General features: G+C 35.9%; 1 protein-coding gene across 2 annotated transcripts in view; it reads right to left on the bottom strand.

The window, feature by feature from the left end:
* The window catches only part of Ahi1 (Abelson helper integration site 1), a 126,682-nt gene that overhangs the window by 68,465 nt on the left and 31,500 nt on the right, over positions 1-26,717 (bottom strand). For both annotated transcript variants that reach the window (XM_051175370.1, XM_051175371.1), the window contains exons 15-17: positions 20,099-20,298; positions 12,814-12,840; positions 3,751-3,871 (exon numbers count right to left, since the gene is read on the bottom strand). In XM_051175370.1, coding sequence (XP_051031327.1) covers positions 3,751-3,871; positions 12,814-12,840; positions 20,099-20,298 — 348 coding nt within the window. The remainder of the gene's footprint in view (positions 1-3,750; positions 3,872-12,813; positions 12,841-20,098; positions 20,299-26,717) is intronic.

Here is a 26,717-nt window from a genome sequence, read left to right as displayed (position 1 = left end):
GTGGGGTGCCGGCACTGTGAAGACATGATGTTTGGCAATGGGGATGGAGGCAAGGCAAGGAGGGCTGCATCTGGATGTGCAGTCCCAGGGACCCTTACCCGCTTTATGCTACCTTTCCTGCGACTTTCTTCTTTAACCTGGGATTTCAGAATCTACCACACTAACTGAATTGGCTACAAACTCAATTGTCTCCCTGAGCTCAGTATATGATTCTTGCAGGCGGGGACTGCAACACTTACTACATGTCTTTGAGAGGCTACAACAAAGAATCATTTAAAATGGTTTTAGAAGAAATGAAGAAGTATTTTGCAAAGTTTAAAGATTATAAACCATTTAAGAAAGAAATGTTTGGTGTTCTAGCAGTCCCAGTTTCCTAGAACTTGCTTTGAAGAACTGAGGTTACCATAAATTCACTTTCGGTACTGACTGTAGTGTGCTAACACTTTCATACAGTCACAGTGAAGTCTCTCTCCGTGAGTGCTAGTGGGCCCATCCATCCTAGCTATGGACAATGGTTTTTCCCTGCGCATTTCATCTGGGTTTTCAGTTAGTTTTTGTGAGTATGAGTGAGTGTGTGTGTGTGTGTGTAAAATGTGTATGTATACATAAGTACATTTTAATCACCTGTGACTGTGTGTGTCTATATATGGGTATATGCATTTTTGAGAACAGGGACCTACCCATGGAGTCCAGAAAAGCACATTAGATCCCTAGAAGTGGAGTTACAGGCTGCCTGTCATGGGTATTGGAAACTGAACCAGGTTCTTTGCAAAAGCAGTATTCATTCTTAAGTACTAAGCTATCTCTCCAATCAAAGATTATATATATATATATATATATATGTATATATATATATATATATAATAAAATTTGTTTTGGTATTCCTATATTTCATACCTAACAGATTTGTATAATTAAGAACACTTATTTATCTACATTTAAAACTTACTTGAACATCATACAATTAGTATTTTTTTCTAAAATATTTTCATTAATTAAGAAAAACATACAATGCATTTTGATGCTATTCACCACAATTCCTCCATCTATCTCCTCCCTAGACACACCTTAGAATTACAGAATTTTCAGACAGAAACCAAATGCCTCGATTGTCTGTAGGGTTCAGAAAACTGAAGTCTGAAGACATTGCTCAAGACTCAGCCAATCGCAGTGGGGCTAGGTCTGAACATCTGGGTGAGTGAGGATTTCTCCCACAAAGACTAACTTTGTTTCTCTTCTTTTTTTTTGAAACAGGGTTTCTCTGTGTAGCCCTGGCTGGCCTGGAACTCCAGAGATCTATTCTATATAACTGGAACTCCAGAGATCTATTCTATATACCTGGAACTCCAGAGATCTATTCTATATACCTGGAACTCCAGAGATCTATTCTATATACCTGGAACTCCAGAGATCTATTCTATATACCTGGAACTCCAGAGATCTATTCTATATACCTGGAACTCCAGAGATCTATTCTATATACCTGGAACTCCAGAGATCTATTCTATATACCTGGAACTCCAGAGATCTATTCTATATACCTGGAACTCCAGAGATCTATTCTATATACCTGGAACTCCAGAGATCTATATCCTCCTGAGTTCTGGGAATAAAGGCGTGCCCCACCACTGCCCTGCTAGTGGTCATCGTACCACAGATCACATGTTTATTTTAGTGTATATAATAGATATTATATGTAAACTTTTTAGGAAGGGTATGACTTAAAATGAGGTCAACCATATTAGTGACTGAAACAAAGTCAGGTACGGCCACCTTACCCGTATCCTATGGCTTACTGGTAATGTCTCTGACACAGTATGCCTGTGCATAAACACTCATGACACAAATATACAAACTCATAGACTGTAGTGCTATCAAAGCTGAAGGTAGATGGAACAACTCCCATCTAAGTTTGTGAAGTTTGCAAGATCCCCTTTGTCAGATCCAGTTATTTCTCTATCCTGAACTTTATTATCTGTTCTGTGATCTCATTCTTCCCACTTCAAGCGCCTTCCCAGCTAGCCTTCCTGTTCGTTCCCTCCACAGAACAGGAAACAGGAAAGTGCTTATTATCCATACTGTATTGGCTGATGGACACAAACAGCTTCTCAGATTGATTTAGGATAATACAGTGATGCAATCAGACAGTCAGCATCAATGCCTTTGAGATAAAGCTTCTTTCCAGAAAAAAAAAAAAAAAAAAAAAAAAAAAGACCTGATAAGAAAAACAGGCCTTAAGAACGGATGGACAAGAGAGGTCCTTTCTTTCTAAACTCAAGCCAAATATTTCTGTGCGACATAAAAAATAAAAGTCTGATGGGTACTACAAGGTACACTTTCCATAATAAATAACAGTGGTTTGTATTATTATTATTATAAATTCTGGTGTGCATCTAATTTAAAGCTTGTAAGATGTGGGGCAACTTAGTTATTATGGTGATTTGAAACTGGGATTTCAAGTAGTTTTAAACTTGGCATACAAGCATATTTGTGATGTAGTTGTCAAATTTATGCAGTACCTTATACTTACAAAATGTGTTCATGTCACCCCAGTTTAAGAGTTACCTCACCAAATGCCATCTTCAGTTTTGTAAGAAAAATTCCAAGACAGTGATAAAATTTGCAATAAGGATTATATGTAAGATTTCTAAATCTAAGCATTTCCCCATTAAGATATACAATTTATATAGTAATTAGCATAACTTCTATAATGATAAATTCTGAATATTTTCACAGTAGAAAAGTGATACAGTTCCCAAATTTCTAAGTAAATTATGTTCAAATATTCAAGCTAAAATTTTTTGTACTTATCTCTTCATCACAGATAAGTATTTTGTGATGTTTCAGTTCTTCATTAAGTTATTTGGTAGTAGGTAGAATATTGTAAATAAATAGCTGACAAATAGAAAAAGTCATCTGTCAATTCAAAGATTATCATTTCTTATTATTGCGGTAAATAAGGATCAGGATAAACAAATAGGCTGAATAGATGTTTATTCAGGGAGAAATAACTTACAACCTAGACAGATGAACACCAGGAGATTCAACCCGATCCTCTCCTGTCCGAGTCACGCCAGAAAGAGAGCGCCTTCCTCGCCCCCTCCGACCTCCTTCCTCAGGTCACCTCCGCCCATCGCTCCACCCCCCAATGGGCGTGGTCAGTGCTACAGAAGGACTACCTCACTACATCTTATAGATATTTTCCCTCAACATTCCTTGAAAACCTTGTTCATGTGCATTTAAGATATTAGTCTAAAATTTGCAATTGTACAATTCATTTTAATTCAGTGATGTGGATTTTTTTTTGTATATTCTATTAAGCTGTAACTTGGTGAGATGTGATATCATTGTAATATCACTGATATCCCACCAAAAACACATTATTTTGGCTCTATATGAAATTAAAAACAGCTAAAAATAAAATTATTCATAAGCCATAGTTCATTTATTCAGCTTAAAAACTCAGATTTAATATTGTACACATTTAAAACTGGTTTTTCAAGTTTTAAATGGTCTCTTTAACAGTATAGAAGTTCAAGGTAGTTAATGGTAAAGTTACCAATTTTGAACTTTAAAATCATTTTTATGATGAGAGAGAGGAAGAGAGAGAGAGATATGTCAAGAGAGCATCAAGTGTAAAAATTGACTAATAGATCGCCACAAGTGTTATTTCTGAATAGAAGTAAGTACATTCATTAAAACAATAGCATTGAGCATTTAATGAATATGCAAAGCATGAAAGCTGCTCACCGGTTTGAGGGAGTCCAAACTGATGGATAATCTCATCAGTGGTCAGCACAAATGACTGCTTCACCCTTGGCCTCTTTGGAGGGCCTGGTGGTGGTGAAGTCACTGAGAGATTTTTGTTGACCTGCAGTAGGAAAGGAAAACCAGAAAGCACCTTAAATTTCTTGGGTTACCGATGCAAAAACTAGATGAAAAATATTTGCTTAGTATCCAAATCTAGACATGTGACAGATTGAGGGGAATGGTAGTGACTTGGATGGTTAATTTTTTACAGTTTAAGAGACAGGACAAGTTTTTATGAAGGAGTAAAGATGATGGCTATCAAAATAATTTTCTTTCTAATCTATTTATTCTGGAATTGACACTATGTAACAATTTAAAAAACAGGGATCTTAAGTTTCAAAGAGATGCAGAAATAAAAGTGACTCCTTGATTGCTTTTAAATAAGAAAGAGTTCAAATGTTTCCTACACACATTTCTCTACTATTTTTGTAAAATAGCAGAGAAGTCCTTTTTCGAAATGGGACAGAAAGCACCTGTGCTACTTATGTTTCTATGTATCATGATGATAGATGGAACACACTACAATCTAACTTGCTATGAGAAAGTATCCATGGCATAAAAACACTCTATATCTTAAAATGATAATCAAGCAAAATTTCTACAAGTAAATATAATATCCTATAACATGTAAAACATACCATGATTGTTTTGAGTATAATAGTCCCACGAAATTAAATGCATAACAAGTGCATTTTCATGTGAATAGTTCACTAAAACAGTTAAAAAGTTTATTAGCAAATTTATCTTAGAAATAATTATTTGAGGAAAATTTAATCTTGCTTATTATGAAAATTTCATTCAATAAAATTTCATTCATAAAACATAATCACCTATTTTTTTTTACAAATTGAGACAGCATGAGTTTTAAAATTCATTGCAAATAATAACCTTTGTATTAACAAAATGCAAAGATAACATGCTATTTGTAAATAATGCTATATGAAAATTTCTTCCTTTTTATTTTATTTACATTTTTTTAAATAATCAAAGCCACACATAACTTCACTAGGATTTTTACTGCATTAGTGTTTTAAAATTATGTGTTCAATATAAGCTAGTGTTGGGCTATGGTTATATACTTTTTAATCTGTCTTATAAGTTACATGTGTGCAAATGCATCTGTTTTTCAGACAATGGCTGTGTATCTTAGATTCACTTCTCTGCTAGGAACAAAGAGCTTTAACAGATTTGGAGAAAACTTAAGACCATACATTAATATAGTTCTAGAAAACCAAAATCACTATGTCATCTCATAAGACATTAAAAAAAAAAACCTTTTCATGGTATGATTATCAGAATCAAATCAGGACTTTGCACATGCTAGGCAAATGCCCTACCCCAGAGGTATATTCGCAGCCAAAAAATATTCTTCAAAATAATTAGAAGGAGGCAAAACCACATCAGTGTTAACTGATTACTAAACTGGAAAAATTTTCAGGATCCATTATTAAGTTCTGGCCAAAATTATTATACTCAACTCTATGCTACTAAAATAACAAAGAAAACCTTTGAGATGCATCTATCACGTATAAATGGAGATCTCAATAAAAGTTCTATGCATGCCTTACTAAGAATGTGTCAATAATGGTATGGTAATATTCTATTTACATGTTAACTATCAAGTACTAGATAATACAGTAAACAGACTAAATAGAACTGGTGGTATTGTTCAATGGCAGGGTTTCTGTCTGTATTCTAAACAAAGCAACTACTTCTATCTGTAAAAATGAATTATAAAGTATGGTAAAAATGTAGTACTCTATAAATATTAGGTGTTAGTATCATCCATTAGACAATCAGGCTAATTTAATGTAGATGATACAATAAGTAATATTTCAGAGTTCTCTACTTTAAGTGAAAGTCCTATGAAAACATTTATCACCTAATCAATTACCTCTTGCTAGAACCGCTTGTCAGTTTTACTTTTGTATTCTTGAAAATTATTTTCAGATATGTTAAACAGTGTATCTAAAGTATGATGCAAATGAACAGGTATATACTAGGGTTGTAATTATATAACTATAAGTCTGTATCTATGCCATGGTTGTTGATATACACAGAATGTATCTTTCATATTTTCCTCTTTAGAGCTTCATCTGTGCTAAAACAAAAACAAATAGCAGAAAGTTAGAACAGAGTGCTTAAATGCCTCTGCTCAAATAAGACCCAACACTTTTCTTAAAAGACATTAATGTTGTGTGTCGGGGGAGTAGAATAATTACATGTTTTCCCCAAGCAATTTTTGTGATTCTGATCTTTCTTGACATCCTTTTTTGGATACCATTCAAATGTTAATAAAGCGATGAGTAGCAACATTATAGAGCTGGTAACTCAAGTTATAAGATTTGCCATAGCTATGAATTATTATTAATGGGGATTTGAAATTTGAAATCAAAAGATTTTCAGGTGATCTGATATGTATTTAGAATTTAATTTAGAGGAAGAAAAATAATAATAACCACTAAATAGAGTGAAGCAACCTTTGTTTCTGAAATATATGCTGTGGAAAAGATTGCTTAATAACTTTACAACAACAGTAAGGTTAGCTAAGATAGTCTACCCTATACCAATCAACCTTCTTTTCACAACACACTTTTCTGCTTGCTTCATGCAAAACCACAGTTTGCCAAAGTCAGTTTGATACCTCCATACTGAAGTAACCTAAAAGCATGAAATTTGAGTAAATTTATAATAAGAAAAAACCAAAAAAACAAAACCTGGATCTTTTGCCAAGTTAGTTACAAAACTGTTTTTCCTGCTCTTTCAGTCTATAAGCACTCATTTTCCAGTAGTGGAAAATGTTTAAAAATCTTACTGCCTCAACACAAAACTGAACGCAAATCACGTTAATAATTAGTTTCTCCTTTAGTAACTAAAATTTAAAACCCCTAGGAAAGATAGAACCTTCATACCCTTGCATATTTACAAGTCTAATCCCATCAGCTAATTTTAGATCATATATCACTTTTACCAGAACTAGAGCTTTGTGAATTTTCAACCTTCAGTGATTCTTCAAAACTTAGTTTAAAATTAAAACTGAAAATACACTGATGCTATCTTGATAAAGGGTCACAAATTCATGTCTTTCCCATTTTTCTATCTCAGAACATACTCTGAGAGTAACTATGCTACTTTAGTTTGCAGGATAGTGAAATGTGTAAAAGGAGTAGTTTATAGTATTTAGGGAAAAACCTAAACATGACCTAAGGACTCAGATGTTTTCTTTATAAGCTAGGACAGAGAAACTGTAATGAGTAGAATAAAAAAGTTTACAATAGTAAAGTGCAAGAAATCCTTACTCTGTAACCTCTTACATCAGTTCATTACAGCATTAACACAAGAATTCAAATGTGAAGCAGTTACCGAGATGCTCCCTTCCATAGTTAGAGTTGCCTGAGCCTGCAATGGATACCAAGGACTTGTGGTTCATAGATTACTGATGCGATTCTCCAACCCCTACAAATAAGGCAACCCACCTCACGGCTTCTTGGTTTTCTCTAAGCCCTTACCTCCACCTCTCTCAGCCAATGTCCCACTTCACAGGGAAAATTCATCGTGAATGGCCTGAATTCCTGACTTCTAAACCTATGAAACACTGCGCTTCGTGAACCTGCTTTACTTTCTTCTCTTTCAGCATCAGGAGAAGGGTGGTTCTACTCAAGGCTACTTCTTCAAGTTCTCACAGGTTTCACTATGGATCTTCCAAAGAAACATTACATAGACCTGTCTACTTAGGACAAAATAAACACTAAACCAACAAAAGCTCTCCCTCTACCCCAGGAACTCCCTTGGGCTTCATTAAAAGAACAATTCTTTGGAAAACAACACAGAAGCAATGCCTCAGCTCATTTCAACTGTGGTCATGTCCACATAGTGCTTTAGTGAATGGCCGAGCAGCACACTGTTTAGGGCTCTTGCTGTCCACCACTCTGCTCTAACCCTTTCCTGCTTCTTCCTGCCATCCATGGAATCCACCCATTCATCACAAATGTTATTTGCTAGATGCATCGACCTCTTCTTCCCTCACCTCCAAGAGCCCCTGGTAGGAACAGTTCTAAATCATCACTTCAGCTGCTAATTCTGTTTCTTAAATCTATAAAATCTTGTCTTAGATAGAGGTAGCCTCGCCTTTCTCTAGGAAGCGCAGCTACTCTCTCTTAGGGGACCGGGCAGGGTTCTTGACTCATTCCACACTGGTCCTCACCTACACATAGGGGCCACCAACTACCATAGCCCACCCAAGCAGACTTTACCATATCTTCAGATCAATAAAGATTAACTGGTTCTTATCTAGTTTCCAAATGCCAGGAAGAAATTACACTTTTAAAATTATTTTTAAAACCTTTGTAAATAACTGAAATAAACTCTCAAAATACTATTCTACTCAAATCAATTTCATTCTCTTTATGATGAACATATACAAAAGATGTATATAGACACTATTTTTAAATTTTTGTAGACATGGTCTCATATAGTCCAGGCCTTGAATTAGTTATGTAGTTGTGTGTGTGTATGTATGTGTATATATATATATATGTATATATATGTGTGTGTGTGTGTGTGTGTGTGTATGTGTGCGCACACACATATATATATATATATATATACATATGCACACATATAGTTAAAGTCATAGTCTCTGAAATTTCTATCATTTGAATATTTTTAAAAACATGTTTTTGGTATAGTACATTTCAAGACATCACTTTACGGCATTGTGTGTGTGTGTGTGTGTGTGTGTGTGTGTGTGCACGCGCGTGCGCGCACAGGCGCACGCACAGGTTCATGCCAGCGAGTATATATGCATACATGGGGGTATATGCAAATGATGGAGAGCAAGGGTAGAGATCAGGTGTCTTTCTTAGTTAATGTTCACCTATGTTTTGAGTCAGGGCTCTTTACCGAGCCAATAAGCTTCCCTGCTGCCTTGGCCTCCCTAGTGCCTAGCATTTTCATGGATGCTGCACATCTTAACTCAGTGGTCATCAGACTTCTGTGGCATGCACTTTACCGAATGAGTCACCTCCCCAGCCCCTTTAATTTTACTCCATACTATTGTGTTAATCACAATCTATGGCCACAATACCCTTACACATGCCCAATCTCATCACATATTACCCAAAATAATTAAATTAATTGACTATTTTTATTAATATAGGATAAGAGATGATACTATTTTTGAAAAGATGAAGTTCCATGGCTTCAAGATATTTACATAGAAATTTGGAGAGACAGATATGCAAGAATTAGAAGTGGAAACAAAATTATATAAACTTAATACTTATGTTACTATGATTTACAGGTTAGTAAAAGAAGAGGAAAGTGAAAAGATTCTTTTGAAGTAATTGATGGTCTAATATTAGAAAAAGACAGGCAGGGTTAATTATACATGAAGATAGAATAAACTAATTTACAAAATATGCCAGGTATGAATAAATACGTCTGAGAACATGGGAAAGTCAGTTTTTTTTTTGTTGTGGAATTTTTGTTTATAATGTTTGAATTTATGAGAAGTCACACACACAAAAATAATGGAAACAGATGCAGACAAAAATCACTACTGATAAACTTCAATCCAATTCTAAGGAAAGGAAAGCACAGGCAATTTGTAATTTATAAATTCATATGAAGAAATTCTTCATGTTATTTCTTCTACATTAATTCACAAGAACCTAACCCAAACTACTGCATGGAAAGCAATCAGATGTGAACCTCTAGTCTCCCCATCATCAAATCTATATCTGTGCATCCACCTAGTTTACTTGCCAAGTAAGAAGGAGATTCCCTTCTCCTAAAGCCAGATCTGTGGTGAGAACGTGCGCTTCTATTACCTCCCACTCTTTAAAAACTGCATTCCATTAATTACCACCTCTGTGGGACATTATCAATGGCTAAATTCCCATTGAATTATTCACAATAGCAAACAACTTCAATATTCATCAAATGCTCCCCCAGTATGACACACACCTTGAAAAGACTGGCCCACCTCTGCAATCTGGCATATTTCTGCTCCATTTTTAGCCCACTATTAATGTGTTTTGGGGTGCATTTAAGAAAAGTAACCAGAGCCATTATCTTGTCAAATACAAAAGTCAACTCTGTTCTGTCTTTACCACTTCTCTTCACAGCATAGGACAGCTAAATACTCCTCTTTTTGAAATGCTCTATAAAATCCTCTTGACTTGCCTTCTCAGGTACCACATCCTCATCTACACTGTCTCCATAGCAACCCTTGTCTGATGTTAAAGCTCGTTTTAAAAAGATTCCCTTTCTCTCCCGAACATAAGACTCACACAGCCATTATCCACTTCAGTTATCTGCATGTCCCACACTCTACTCCTAACACCTGCTCCTTCTGCTCAGCATTCTTCACCTAATCAAAACCCACCAGCAGCATCTACACAATTGCTGAAAGCTCCAAAATAGAAGATGCCCCCCATTTCTTTTCTTTAATCACACTTGGATATACCTGAAGACCTATCTTCAAAATATATGGACCAAACACTAAACTAAACATTATGTTAAATCGGTTCACTATTTGCAACTTCATGCTGTTAGTATAGGTTTTCCCAGCATTTCTTCTTTCTAGGACCAGTGTAACTGCCTGCTGATCATTGTGCTTGCAAGACCTTACTCTCCTATTCACCCTGAACTGTTTCTCTAAAACAACATACTAACTCTTTTGCCATGAGGACACATAAAACACATAAACAATCTACTCCTTGTCACCTCCTTGCTTGCCTTTGGACATTCATTAAGCAAAGTAACATTTTCTGATCCTTAAATAGCCCAGCATCCTTATTCCTAGTTTAGGATTTTAGTCTTGGTTAAATGTTTCTGGGAAATCTTCCATGATCCTCCCCTAGAGAACAGTCCCCACCCCTCCAGTTATTCTCCATCTTAAAAGCTAGAGAAATTAAAACATAGGTCTATACCAAACTTTGTTTATCCCAACACATGGTCATAATAGAATTAGTCTTAAAGCTAAAAGGTAGAATCAACCCAAATGTTGATACACTGATGAGCAGGTGGGAAAATGCAATGTAAGTGTGAATATTCAGTAAAAAAAAAGTAGTGCTCATGGGGAGTCCCTCAAAATGTTAAACATAGTTATCATGTGATCCAAAAAATTACCAACTCCCAGTATAAATGGAGATACCTTGACGCCCTTAAGTAAAGACACCAGTCATAAAAGGCCCCATACTAAAGCCAGGCATGGTGGCTCATGCCTATGATCCAAGCACTTTGGAGACAGGGATAGGAGGATCACAATGAGTTGGAGGCCAGCCTGAGCTACACAGTGAACATCAGGGCAGCTTGTATTACAGAGTAGAATGTTGTATAAAAATAAAATTAAAACCCTAACTCCTAAACCCAAAGACAACACCCTATATGCTTCCATTTAAATGAAGTTCCCAACATGCAAAAATCTACAGAACAAACATTAACGGTTACCATGAGTCTATATGGATACATGTTATGTTTATGGATTGGAAAGGGCTGCTAACAGACATTAGGTGTCTTTGGGAAGGGGACTTGCATAATTCTGAATATAATTAAAACAGTGACCTTACATTCATTTTGAAATTATGATTTTTGTATTATCATGTATGGTGCGACACAGTGTGCATTGGGAAAGGAGGACAGCTTTTAGAGGTAGCTCTTTTGTAGCACGTGCCTTTATCCACTGAGCCATCTTGCTTATTACACCCTGTTAGGCCATGTTTAGTTGATAGCCCTGGGAGGTTTGCTCTTTTCTGAAGGAAAACACAGCCTTGAGGAGTGGATCTGGGGGGAAGGGAAGGTGGGGGAGGCTGGGAGGAGTGGAGGGAGGGGAAACTATGAACCGGATGTATTTTATGAGAGAAGAATAAATTTTAAAAGGGATATTATGATCTATAAATTATATCACAATAAAAAGCTATTTAAAATTGTACAATAAAGGTATTAGTAATGTAAATCTTTCCTAATTTTGATTTGCTGAGTTTTTACTCTACATTTGTTAAAAGCTAGGGATACTACCTATCACTTTTAGTGAGTTTTCAGATTAGTTGAGGACGTTCTCCGTAAATACTGATTAGACTTATGCAGTCTCTGACTCAGCTGACATCTAGACAGCATCAAAAGAAAAGGGTATGGCACACCCTGAGAGAGGGAGGGGAAGGTGAGGAGCGGTCTGGCCTAGTCAGGGCACTGCTGCCAGTTTTACATATATCACACACTTAAGGTTTCGTAATCTTGGAACTATAATCACTACAACAATCATTGCTATCAGGAGCAAGCTTCCTGAACATCTGCAGCCAAATCAGAATATAGCTTGTTCTCTTTTCCCCTCCCAGTCTTCCTTCCTCTTGTCAATATTCAACATCCGGTCGACTTGTGATAATTAGGTAAAAATGTGATGGGTCCTGACTGATACCAAGCAGCTCAGTGAGAGGGTAAGCCTAGTACTTTCTGACATGCCTCATGGAGAAAAAGCCTATCTTACTCCATGTTCCTGTACATGGCTGCAGACGCCCAGTCAACAAAATACTTTCTTCACTGTAAGCGTGTCTCTTCTACGCGTTCTAATCCTTTGCCTTCTGGATGTCTCATCTTACTATGTGACAAACTATTCATTGGTAAGTGATAGTCTATTCAGAGAAATTTTGAAAATGGCAGACGAGGAGGGAAGGATGTAAACAACTGTCACTCTGACTCCTTAACTATGTGTAAAAGTGGGCTTGCTTGTAAAAAGCGGATTCCTATTGTATGCTAGACCTCTACTGAAATTATATCCCAATTGCTAGGATTCTAAATTTAGTTGAAGAATACTCTTCTGAATGAATTCTGGGGTTCCAGTATTATAATTTTGGTAAATCGGGAAGATCAATAAAAAAAGTACACATTGGGTCAATTTTTATACAAGCTGTCAAGTCCACAACAGTGCATCCCATTTCTCTGGTATATGATAAAAGATACTGTAATTTTAAAGTTGTCTTCCTGGTAATAAAAACTACTTACTTTTGCAGCACAGGATCGTATCACCTCCTAAAAGAAATACAGTACAATAAAGAAGTATTCATAATTTTATTTAAATAAAGTATTGATTCTTCAAAACATTCAGTTGTCACTCTTCTAATTATCAACCCCAGCATTTGAAAGTCTCTATCACCCTGTATTGTCACTCTGCAGTCTTTCCAATGAACTGCAAATAGTGTGAATTCAAGAGACTTAATGACATTTTATAGTAAGACCAACTTGTCAATGAAAAGGCAATGACCAAAACTTCTGAGGGCCCAGTTTTGTTTGCCTCAGGAAAGATTTGCCTCCTTAATAAGCTTGGCGTAAATATCAAAATTCTGTCCTACCACAGAAATAGCCCAAAAAGACAAACTCTGAATTAGCTAAAGTACATAGTTATTATTATGAATGGAATCAATGCCTACAATGTCCAAATTAGCAATTTTAGTCTGATAAAAATCTTGTAAATACTAAAGATGATCATGTGACAAGCAATTTTAAAAAAGGGGCTACTTATAATTCATGGGATAAGGCCATAATTATCAGTTTTGAAAATTAAGTAGAAGAAATCAATGAATAATGGACAAGTAGAAAGTTTGCTACCACAAAGGCAACAAAAAATATTCAATTCCAATTAGAATCAATTAGCATTTATCATCAGTCTGCTACATTAAAACCAAAACATAAATGAAAAGCAAAATCAAACAACAGCAACAAAAAAATCCAACCATCAGCCTCAAGTCTAGAACAAACAAATGAACAAACAATGTAAAGAAGAGCTCTGGGTTTCCCTTTTCAGACCCTGCCTTTAAAGGCTGCCATAATTCAGGAGAACTGGGAGCTCAGCTTGATCCCTAGCCCGAATCTCAGCTCCACTCTTCAGTCTGTGAATCCATTGCTCTCAAACCTACTAACACCCTCTACTGTCCTTAAATATTTGAGGATTAACTAGTCAAAACACATACAAAAATACCAGAAATACAGTATAGCAAGAATTACTAATAACAAAACACATTACTTATCATTAACTATAGAATGAATTGCTTATGTGATAGAAAAAAATTCACTTTTCTTAAAATGGAAATACATAGTTTTTAAAGTGATTCAATTGTTACTTCTATGGTTCTACTTGGCAAGCTTTTCTGTGATCACTAAGCCGAGCTCAGGTTAATGTGAAAGCTGGGGTAGTCTTGAGTGGTCCAGCCCCTAGAGAGCTAGGTCTGCCTGTCATCTTAAGATGTGTTTTCATTGATTCAGGTCAACAGATCAGTTACTTGTTGAACTAGTTAATCCTAGCAGGTACCCAAGATTCTGGGCAACTGTGAATGTAGTCATGAAGAAAAATCTCTGAGTCTGAAAATTCATAATGAACTGTATCCCTGAGAGGCCTCTCCTGGGCTGGAGACTGCCTTTTAGGTTATTACTGTGGGGGCAGCTGTCAGGTAGGCAAACTATGAAACAAATGACTTATATGATAACTGAATGGCAATGCTCTAAGGATCAGGTTATCATCTACTTCTATGTCCTTTCCTAATGAGTAAACACCTATTAAATGCTGGCTGAGATAAATTTGTTATATAATTTAAATATATACAAATAATACCTTAAAGCTGAGTTATATTAGAAAACATTGCTAGTTTAGTAGCAAAAAGCTATGATGAGTTATTTATCCTCTATAACTAGAGGAATCTACAATGAAAATGGTATTTGGAATCTACTAATATAGTTATAAGAAACATGAGAAAAGACACTGTGTCAAAAGGTAGGAAATTCCACCACCCAAAATTCTTGTAAAGCACAAAAAGAATGAAGCTACCATAGGGTAGGAATGCATCTTATTTCATTCTTACACACTTTATGTGCAGACTGGAAAAAAAAAAGTATCATACATAACATAAACAAAAGTTTAGTAAATTCTCTCTGACAGGAAAAACAATAAATTTTCTTTCTTTCTTTTTTTCAGACACTGGACAAAGATTTATTTCCAAAGGCAGCTTGAGTGGCAACCCAAGACATGCACTGTCTAATTTAAAAGAGAAATATGTGCTCAAAGCTGAATAACTAAGAACATATAAAGTCTCTTTTGTAAAATTGTTAATTTATTTCTCCTGTCTTGGATTTAATTTCTCAAAAATATTTTTGTCATTATTTTTCTTACACTTATTTAATTTTCTTTTCCTTTATATAAAGTAATATCAGAAAGCATGCCATAAAGAGCTAGGTACCTTCAGGATGTCAATTTTCAGACTCAGAGAGTGGAGGAAAGTGTCACTGTGCCTAGTCATTAGTGGTTCTTGTGTCTATAAAAACTCCATCACACATGGTACTAGACAAGGGGTCCTTTTAAAATTATTTGTCTCTACCGAAGGCTACATTTTTCTTTAAAAATTAAAAAGTATCACATCGATGTGGAACACATCTGATTGATGATATTCAAAACACTAAAATATGTTAGAACTAAAACAATGAAACAGACAATTTAAAATTATGTTCTTAATTTTAACAGAGTAACATTAATAGTTAACAAACAAAATCACCTCTGCTCTCCTTTCCAACTACATCTAAACCCAGCGCAGAGTGTGCTTGGCACCCCGTACACCTTCTACGCAGAAGGGGGGCGAGGAAGGGAGAAGCATGGCAAGGGCTTAGTCTTGCAGTGCCATTCCTGGCAGACTTGTTTTAAAAGTGGTCAAGGTGTGCATCGAGAGAGGAGGGAGGGTACAACATGCATGAAGAGCCAGGCTCCATGCCAACTGAAGAGAAGACCTATGAGCACTGGTCTTCAAGGAGCCCCTGGCTAACACTATCTAAAGGACCAAGGGCAAAGAGGATACATATTCTTTAGAATGTTCAAGCTTAATCCATCTTAGCACTTGGTTTTGAAACAAGAGAGCCTGGGGAGCTACAGTAACAGTACATGGCAGGAACTAAGCATCCTCCTTCTCCCCGTTTTCACTATTTTCCTGATGACACCTGGGTTCTTTGGCACTTAGGGGTAAGAAAGAAACATCAGAATATGGTGATGAAATATTGATTTCTACTTGGAAGTAATAAGCTTGTTTCATTTAACCGTTTCTTTGAGGTCTTAGTTTTTACAACATAATGAGACTTACTTTAATTTATCTTAACATTTTTCCATGTTGTCGTTAGCCACATGTATGTATGTATGTATGTGTATGTTTCATGTTATATATTACATACATATATATTTATATTTATTAGATAGAAATCTAAATTTATTTATGCCAGGGGAGAATTACTCACTAGTTTTAAGACTAGCAAGTCTTTTATACATTTACATAAGAGAAATATTTGTCAGCACATATTCTTAGCTTTGGGGTATGTGTGGTGAAGTGATGCATATCAAATCCTGGGCTCTGGCACTGGACTTTATGCCCATCTCCCTAGTTATTAATTGCTCACTTAATTTCTTGGTCAGTAAAGTTCTACTTGCATGTGTGACCTAACATAGGTTTTTCAGGTCTTGAGAAAGCCACAGGAGCTCAAGACCCCTGATAAAGTATTTAGTACAAAAGATCCTGCTTGGGTTTTTTTCTACCAGATTGTCACTACAGCAGGGGATTTCATAGTGGAAACACTGGCTAAGTGCACACTTAATGTTTTCTAATACTGTCTTTTTCCCATCTGATGCATCTAGTTTTATGAATTTGCTTCATAATATTTATATTATTCAACTTTATGATCTAATTAAATAAATATCCAGTAAGACAAGAACTGTCTTAATTATCCTTTGTTCTTTTACCTTGCTCATCTGGAGAAGTCTGAGAGTAGCTGAAACACTTCTTGGCAGGTAGCTACCATTTTATATACATGGTTTGGTTTCTTAAAACCACTAATCAATAATCAACACAATCATTTCATATACACAACTCTGTTCTCATCTACAGTAACAACTATAATTCTTGTACTACATCTTAGACAACTTAGATTTACATTTAGGATCTGATTGAATCTTAACAATTCAGTTGAAGTGAGGAATCTGAACCCTCACTTTCAGAGACAGTCACAAAGCAGGCATAGTTTAGAGCTACTTATCATTCCTTTACATGTGTTTTCAAGCACACTACTGAAATCAGTCCTCCATCTTATCTTATTCACTGGGGATTTTAAGTATCAACTTTCCCTTTTACCATTTGCAATGCAAAGACTTTTAAAATTTGTCTTTGAATTTTCTTTCTTTTTATCTTAGCCAGGGTGTCTTTTTCAATGAAATTCTCAGGACTACTTTTTGACTTCATTAACAAAAATTCTGATTTATTATATGTAATGACACATAATCTAAGTTGCTCTTTCTGATGTTTTGAATTGATTATCCTTTTCTTGTTAAAGCACACAATTGTAAAATTTTTTTTTGAGATGGGGTTTCTCTGTTGCTTTGGAGTATGTCCTGGAACTAGCTCTGTAGACCAGGCTGGCCTCGAACTCACAGAGATCTGCCTGCCTCTGCTACCCAAGCTCTGGGATTAAAGGCGTGTACCACCAATGCCTGGTGTTAATGCACACAACTGTATATGTGTGATGCACATTTGTAGGCAGATGTATACAGCACTGTGTATATCTGGAGATGTGAGATCAATGTCAAATTTCTGCCTCTATCGCTCTCCACCTTAATTTTTGAGACAGGTCTTCAATGAACCTAGAGATCAGTGGTTGGCTAGCCAGATCGCCAGTGAACTCTATGAATCCTGTGGTCTCCAGCTACTCAGTGCTAGGATTAAAGACACATACCATTATGGCAGCTTTAATGTGGATGTTGAGGAACTGAACTTAGGTCCTCATGATGTGCAGTAAGCACTTTATCCACCGAGTCATCTCCCCAGTCCTGACACTAACAGCATCCATTTCATGGCACTCTTGCTTTAAAAGAGAGTATCATTTCTCCATGAATGCCACACATTTTAGGTTCTGACTTCCATCTGTCCAGCAGGTCTCATGCAGCTCCATGTATGAATCTCATTTAGAATACCAACACAGGTTAGGGAGCTAGTGATGAACTGGGAAGGAAGGGGGTCTTTGAAAGAACGGGGAATATGGCGTTATAGTAGAATAATGTAGAAAGCAGAAAAGGGGGTTAAGTGGGGGTGGGAAATGGGAGGACAAGGGGCAACATGGGGAAGGATAACTAACACTAAGAACTTTCAAAAAGCCTCAAGGAAGTCTATTACTGTAGAAACTTCCTAAAATATATACATAAATATCAATGGAGTTGAGATGAAGTTACCATAAAATGTGGGGAACAATACCCCAATAGACAACATAACCTTCCAAATAAACCTTCCAGTACCAAGAATGAGTTAAACTTTTTGAGTTATGACCCAAACTTATTTCTAATGGATTGACTTTATGTGGTTCTACTGCTATCCCTGTCTAGTTTGTATTGACCATGAGGGCAATTTATCCTGACATCCTTAACGTTGTTGACTATTCTTTTTTCCATTAAAGCTTCTATAGGTTTGGGCAGTACTTTCTTCTGCTTCTAACTTAATGACTTCTTGGTCTTATGCAATAGCTTACATACAAAATTATACTACATCATTTAGCACAAGGCAAAGCTCACCCGCCACACACACAAAAATTAATTACTGTAGCTTCCTATGCAGAAATTCTTTTAAAATAATAAGGGATTCTGTGTATTGTTTATACTTGCAAAAATCTATGAAACCTGTCTTTTGAACACAAATAGCTAATAGCTGCTTTGTGTATAGAACAAGTATACCAAACACCGTAGAGCCAATGTTTCTCATCTGCCACAATAAAGAGTCAATGTGAGCACATTATATTATTAGGACTGCCTAACATTATATAGCTTGTATGTGTGTTTGTATGTAAACTTATGTCACTGCCTAGAAGATTTGATACAAACTGAGGTCACAGTTTGCCATTTGTTTTCTCTGGAATATCTTGAACATAGTAGGTAATCAACTAGTTATTGAGATAGTTAAATTTTCTTTGTTCCAATTTTACAAGGTATACTTGGTCAGCACATCCTGCAAAGGTAGCACCCAAGTGTAGGGGACAAGGGAACTGCCACAGACAAAAGCCCTTAGTAGCACTTTATCAATACATGGTGGCAACGGTACAATACCATTCAGAAAATAGGAAGGCAAAGTGTTAGGGAAAATGTCAAAATGGGGACATTGGAAAGATAATTAAAGGTACTTAATGTATCCCCCAAAAAAGGAAGACAGAAAAGAATCAAAATAATTAACAGATTCTCTATAGAAGGCAAGTTTAGGAATTCAAATGTTTCCCAAATCAAATCACCCACCTATATTAAATTGTGAAAATCAACCAAGCAAACCCAGGACGTGCAAAAAGCAATCAGAACTGCCTTCCAGGAGGTCATGGCGTAGATAAGGGAACACAATGTCAGTGCATGATGTTCTTATGTGCTGGGACTGAACCAGATATCTGTTCTCAACAGAGAGTGCTCTGACCAGCACCTGGGAACTTGCCAGAAATGAAAACACATAGACTAAGCCATACATACTGAATCAAAGCCTGCAGGAATACAGCCTGGCAATTAGTGCTGTAATAAGCCTGCTAGAGTTAGATGACTTTGAGGTACACTGGAAGTTCAAGAAACAGTCAAACCTAAGCATTGAATGCACAGACAGAAATATCTTGTTTACATATTACCTATTCTTTTATGAAGTAGTTTCACAGTAGCTGTCAACCTGTAGTCGTGACCCCCCTTCAACAAACCTTTCTCCAAAATATTTACAATTTGTAACAGTAGCAAAATTACAGTTACAAAGTAGCGATAAAAACAATTTTATGGTTGGAGTCACCACAACATGTACTGTATTACAGGGTTGCTGCATTGGGAAGGTTGAGAATCACTTGTAGAAGTCGAGGCAGTGAGAATTCAAAGTGTCTAACCCTAACAGCCCTACTCTCAACGATCCTCTTGTGCATCACTGGCATGGCCGTTTCTCTTCCTTTCCTAGGACAGTAAATCATATGTGTGGGATAAGTGCTAGCTATGATAATTTGGTTCAGAACCCTTCCTTATTATGTATTGAGCTAGATTTTAAAGAAATGTCAAGTTCTGACAGCATGATGAATCGACCAAAATTTGGATTGTATACTGTAAATAATGACTTCAGAACTAGTACTTGGAGAGAACTACGTAGAATAAGAAAACCACGTTTTAAAAAATTAACTAGCTTCCTTATATTAATCTTTATTGGCATGGCAAAGAAAATAGTTTTAAATTTTCAACTACCACAAATAAACAAACAACTAAATGAAACAAACATACTGTGACAGTTTCGAGTCTCTGCTTCACGAGCTGAATCTTTCTTGATGAATTATTCTCAGTGTTGACAAATTCATCAATCTGAAAAGACCCTTGATGCGGCAGCTTAGGACAGGTGCATAAGGCATCCTGACTTTGATGGATGCCAGGCAATGGGAGCGTCCCATTATAGCGTTTGAACATTTCAGCCTCTTGTTGGGCCACTAAAGAGGAAAAAGAACCTAAAATTAGTTCAAATAATGAGAGCAAAAAGGTAATGAGATACTTAAGCCATGAGATGATAACATTTAACGAATTTCCAGAAACTGAACAGTACATTTTAATTTCAAGATAACAAGAAGGTAACATGAGTGGCAAGATAAAAAAATTGAAGGCAATATGACATCAAGGAAAATTTATAAACAATTTCATGCCAAGAAGTTCTATAATTGAGCTTTGAAGGGAATGCAAATTAAGATACAAGCCTAATACATATTCACATACATATATATCACAAATGTCCAATAGTGATACAAAATGATAAAAATAATCATTCACAAACCCATAAACCTAAACCTATTTTTATATTTTTATCTCTTCTAACTTTATACATGTATCTACTCTATGAAAATACCAAAAATGTAAATATAGTTTCAACTTTTGTCAATTTAAATACAAAAGGTTTCAAATTTTTATAATGTAATTACCATTTTAAATGTTTATAATACCTAAGAATTAGAATTTTAAAGCTCTTATTCTCCTGTTACTAAATATTTATGATATTTTGTCTTTTCATGTTGGAGATGTTGCATGAGAAAGTACTTTCATAGTTGGCTTTATTTCTTAACGTGATTTTTGTTTTGGATTAAACCCCTGGACAGAGACGGAGGCCTAAATGGTGGATGCTGTCTGAGAACAGTGGTCAGCTACAGTAACCCTGATGAGATCAGTGTCCCTGCACTTTATGGCTCAGAAGATGCACTCTCTCACTTACTGTTTAAGTGACTCTTAAACAATCACCCCAAAGGAAAAAACACATAAAATTATCACTTAAAAACTATTTCCTTAATTATACAACTTTGAAATGGAGAACTTTCTAAAACAAAAGTGAGGAAATTAAAACATGGAATAGATGAGCAAGTGACTGTGTGTACTCTTAAATTAGAGACAGAAACACGAGGTGTGTGTGTGCGTATGTTTCAGAAAAGGATTTATTATATTTCATAGATTATCCATTATAGAGTATGTGAGTCAGAAAAGGTCAAGAACAACCAACATTCTTATGAAGAAATAGGATCAACTTTGTTTCATGAACATTTAAATCCTACGACAAATGAAGCAGTACGATGATAGAAATTAAAAAGCAAATGATAATGAGTTTTTATCTTTCCGGATAAAAATGTAATAAAAGGAACCAGATTTACTTTCTTGGTTGAAATCACCAAATAATGAAAAAAAGGAACAGGTTTCTTTGCAAGAAATATTTTTCTATGTAACATAAGACAAGAGAGAAAACAGAGGCACCTAGGGAACCAAATTAAAGAAGGCATTTACTCCCAAATACTAGGCCTCTATCTATGTAAAGACAGCTGTATGGAATAAAAGCAAGCAAGCAAAAAAAAAAAAAAAAAAGGAAACCTCATAAGTCACTAGAACTAGAAAGTGACTTCAGTTAGGTCACAAAACATGAAAGGAATATACAAAAATTGACTGGATATAGCTAAACACAATTAGCTGTTTGCATAACAATACAAAGATCAAGAGGATGGCGAACCCAGGACATATCTAGACAAGGAGTAAAGGTAACCGTGAAGGACAAACTTTTCATCAAATGGTGCTGGTATAGTCAGACACTCACAGGTAATAAAAATGAACTTTGATCCACACTTCATACCATGTATTAAAATTAAAATGGAGCACAGATGCAAATATTCAACATAGCTATGAAAGTTCTAGAATGAAGCACCAGAAAATGATTCTGGGAGCTTGGAGTAAGCAAAAATTTCTTAGATACAAACTAAAATCCATGAAAGAACAAACTGATAATCTGTACTTCAAAATTTCAAACTTCAAGATGTGAAACTGATTAAAAGGCAGGGCAAACACTGGGAGGGAGCCTGTGAATTATATGCCTGGGAGCATTTGCCTGCAGAACTCGCAAATCAAAACTGAACTAGAACAAAAACAAAACATGGTCACCGACAAACAGATACTGAAGAAGCTCCAAAGACTTAACACCATCAGTCAGGAGGGATGAGCAAATCAGAGAAAGGCAAAGCAGCAAGCCTGTCTGTCAGAATGGCTAACATGACAAAGACTGCCATGTTGGATTTGGCAAGGATCTAAAGCTGAAACACTTCAAGAGGATATGCAATTTTTGCTTTTCTGTGAGACAGTTTCTGTATAGTGGGAAAAGACTAAAGAGAAGGGCTCCTGTGTGGGTGTTGGAAGGTCTGCCTCTAGAGTGGATGACTAAGGGCTGTGGACTCAATGGGCATCATGTTTGATGATCTCTGCCTTCTTTGCTTTGAAAATTGTGCTGCTGACCTTTAGGTGTTTTCTTGCTGTTCTTGAAGCTGCATCTAAGAATGGTCTAGCATTCTAACTTCCTAGATCTTCTGATATTGTATTTGCCAACCACAATTTCATCTAACCTAAGTGAGAAGCAGTCACAAGGATGGCCAAGAAGTACACATACTGGCACTAGTAACAAGTTAACAGATTTAACTGCTTTTTTTTTCTTGTATTTTCCATTAAACCATATTTTCTAAGTACTATGATGTGCTGAATATGTACTACTTTTCCTCTTTCAAAATAGATTTTTTTAAACTGGTAGAAACAGCAAAAGGCATTGACTAATTTTTTTCAAAGTATTAAGACATATTTAACAATCTATTAAAATATTCTAAATGGAATAAATGACAAAACCCCACACACCATATGGGTATTTATTTCCATGGAGCACTAACATTTTATATAAAAAGCTGGATTTAAAGCAGTCAAACCAATATCCTACTTTATCATCAGGTCAGCATCCCTATTCTGCGACGAGGACCTCTGCAATAGTCTGTAGAAGTATTCACGAAGTCTACTATCTCAGAGACCACAAAGACGCTGCTTGTAAGTTCTTCAGCCCCTGTCCCACACTAACACATATATCAACACATCTGCTTAAGACACATAGTTTTCAGTGTAACGTAATAGATGACTCTTGGATTTCCCTTCAAGCTCTATGCTTGTAATAATCTGGAGGTTTCCGCGTTACTTTTAGACTCTGGTTAGAGATCGTGTTGCAGATAGATAACCCCGTTCCCCCCCCCCCCCGCTTTTCTTCTTTGTGATAATTTAATTTTGTATGTTAAAACTTAGCTCTGATCTTACCTGCTGTCTTGAAAGCTCACAGTTTTAATATTGTCATCCCCACCCCTTCATCCCCTTTTGAGAAATCACTACATGCATGTACTGTAGTAGGCTTGGAGAATACAAAGACTCCTTTTGGGGTTCCAACCCCTTGGAGGTGAACCAGTTACTGCAGGAAGCTCAGTGGCATAGCAGAGCAATGGATGAAGTGTCAGGAACATGGAGGTGGCAACTCTACTGACTTAAAATAATGTTATAGCCCCCAAAATGCTTAGAAGCCTAAACCCACTGGCTGCCTGCAACTGCCCTGCAGTAGAGCTGTTCTAATCCCGCTGTCTTCCTATCCCACATTACACTGTTACACACTACAGCTGAACAAGGTGACATGCATTGCTACGGAAAAACCACAAGCATTTCCTACTAAACCCTGGGTCATGAACTTTGTTAACACCTAGGTTTCAAGCTTTGCTTTATAGTTTCATTGTATCCTTTGATAACATATGGAGGTAAAATTAAGTACATATTAGTATCATTTACTTCACAGCTTAAACAAGACATTATTTGCTGAGGGTTGAACAAAGTGGCAGCATTTTGTCAAGAGGCGCAGTCCCCACCCTGCCGTAGATGTCCCTGCCACACCACTGTGGGCACACCATTCCTTTCTGCTGTACTTGATAATGCACTCATTTAAGCATAAACAAGGCCCAGGGGAGAAATCATACTTCTTGTTTATGATCAAAGCCATCATGTTGATAAAATTTTTCACATTTCCTTAGCCACTGAATGTTACTGGCTTTAAAAGCCAAGAATCCACTATGGGAGAAATAATAAATATTTCAGAATACAATAAAGCAGCATCAACAGGCCTCAAAGTATGGCAGATTTAATTTTTCATTTCTTCTTCTAAGCTAAAAATAAATATTTAAAATCCTATCCTATATTCAGCACTATCTGTTATAGTAAAATTTCATAAAACATGGGAATTTATAATATCTGAGCCTTATTTAGAATCATACATTAAAAACATTAAATGATACATAATCTGTGGATATTAAATTCATATCACCTAGACATGAATATCCTATTATGAAGACATCAGCCACAAAGCCTAGAATCAAATGGTAGCTTGACTAAGAGCCATGTGGCTTTAGGATATTTCCTCCATTCTCTTGGTGTCTGAGTTTCAATATCTATAAATTGGTGATAATTTTTTTCTCAAGTATTTTGGAAGCATTCTATAAGAAAGTACACTCAATATCTGTAAAATGCTGACAATCTTTCTCAGGTATTTTGGAAGTATTCTATAAGAAAGTACATGATATAAAATTTACTAATGATACCTTTCCATATTTTCATAAAAATTTAAAAATAATTCTAGTGTGTAAGATTTTTAGTTATTAATGCAAACATTTACTACACAGAAATTATGCTAAACACAGTACTTTATAAACACTGCAGGCACTCATCAGCTTGAGAGATGGATCTCTTCCAGCACAGGCTAGCCTTGAATGCTCCTTGTACCTGGGGATGGCCAGGAAGTCATAACCCTCCTGTCTCTATCTGTTCGGTATTGCTCGGCTCTAACAGAATTTTATGAACTTAAAGGTGTGTATTTGAAAAATTATGGGAGAGTGTTTCACGGTGTGAAAAATAAAGCCACCACAGTGACAATGCAGACAGACCACTGATGAATATGAATTCTATTTCTGAAATTCTACAATTGTGGAAATGGCCTTTCAGTTTGACTAAAGTTTTTCCAGCACTTTAATCGACTATGTAAAAATAATGAATGGTTAGCACTGAGCAGAAAAATCTGAGTCTGAGTCCTGGTTTTATAGTTCATCTCAGCAGCTGGTGCTTCAAAAGGTCCCTACTGCCAAAGAAAGACCCATATTAAAGTCCTTCAGAGGAGATACTGCCACCTAGTGAGATATCAGGCTCATTACCTGGAGATAGCAGTATTAAGAGCTTGTCAAACAGAGACTTGACTCTACAAAAACCTGCACAAAACAGTCAATATATGTCAGTATTCTAGCTAGGTATTTGTAATAAACAAATGAACAAGCCTATATTTTTTGCTTCCTACAAGGTATAAAATACCATAGAAATTACATATTCCACAGAGAAACTGATACTATATAGAAAAGTTTTATTATTCAAAAGATAATACATTAGATCACTTGCTAATAAAAGCAAATTTAGTGGGATAATAAGAATATAGATTTCAAGACCAGTCTATAGTGATTCAATTCCTATATCCTGTAAAAAATGTGAAAACAACATTTATGTCATAAAACCATAGTAAAACATTTAAACACACACAAAGTGCTATGTAGGCACTATAATTGTTTTTAAATGTGTAGCAACATCATAGAGACATAAACAGCCAAACTGTTTAATAACAAAACAGTTATCGCTAACGTCTGGCTTCATAAAGTTAATTCAGCAGAAACCGTTTCTCTGCCCAGCATTTTGTTATGGGAATCCTCAGGGTACATTATTTGTGGTACTCTGTGACTAAACTTGGTATTACTAGATGATTAACCCTTTCAACATCAGGCAAATGAGACTGCCTTCTGAAAGTAAAAATCATATTTCTTACCCAAAAAAAAGCAAAAAGTCAGTAGAATGAGAGACTCAGAAGACCACAAGCTGAACATATGCTTAGCAGGGAAAGATGCCTGTTGATTCTTCACAGAGCCTGCTAGAACTGAAAGATGGGTGATGCATTTAGCGACCGCTGTGGTCTCAGTTGGAGCTTATTTAAAAATGAACTTGCTTCTTTTTCCTTGAAAATTTCAGAAGCTACTTTAAAGTAGCCTAGCTGTTTCTTTTGTCATTAAGATTTAGTAAAACCACACATGAACTTCATTCTCAGAAAATATATTTTGAGCAAAATACCTGTGTTTAAAAAATTAAGTATAGGGCAAAACTGCAATAGGTTAATTAAGCATTAAACATTGTAAAGGAGAATGGAAAGATTATTTGAACTGACTGCAGGCTGTAGTCAGCGAGTAACACACTTCAGAGACTGAAATAGCTCTCGTTTCTTTTGTAGCTGTACCATTCAGGAGAACTGTGCCAGCCTCAGATCGCTCAAAGTTATTTAAGTTCTTCCCAAGCTTCCCCTTTTTAAAAATAGACAACAAAGAGCTTGGAAAATATGTTGAAACATTTTGAGCTTAAATTTTTTTAATAAAGGTGTACAGTATCAAAAGTTGTTTTTTAACCTGTGTTGCATAGATTAATACTTTCACGTGCTGTTATTCAGATATTTCTGAGA

This window comes from Phodopus roborovskii, unplaced genomic scaffold (assembly GCF_943737965.1).
Source record: "Phodopus roborovskii unplaced genomic scaffold, PHOROB, whole genome shotgun sequence".
Taxonomy (NCBI): Eukaryota; Metazoa; Chordata; class Mammalia; order Rodentia; family Cricetidae; genus Phodopus; species Phodopus roborovskii.
Note: the sequence above shows the minus strand (reverse complement) of the source record. Positions and strands in the feature narration are given on the sequence as shown.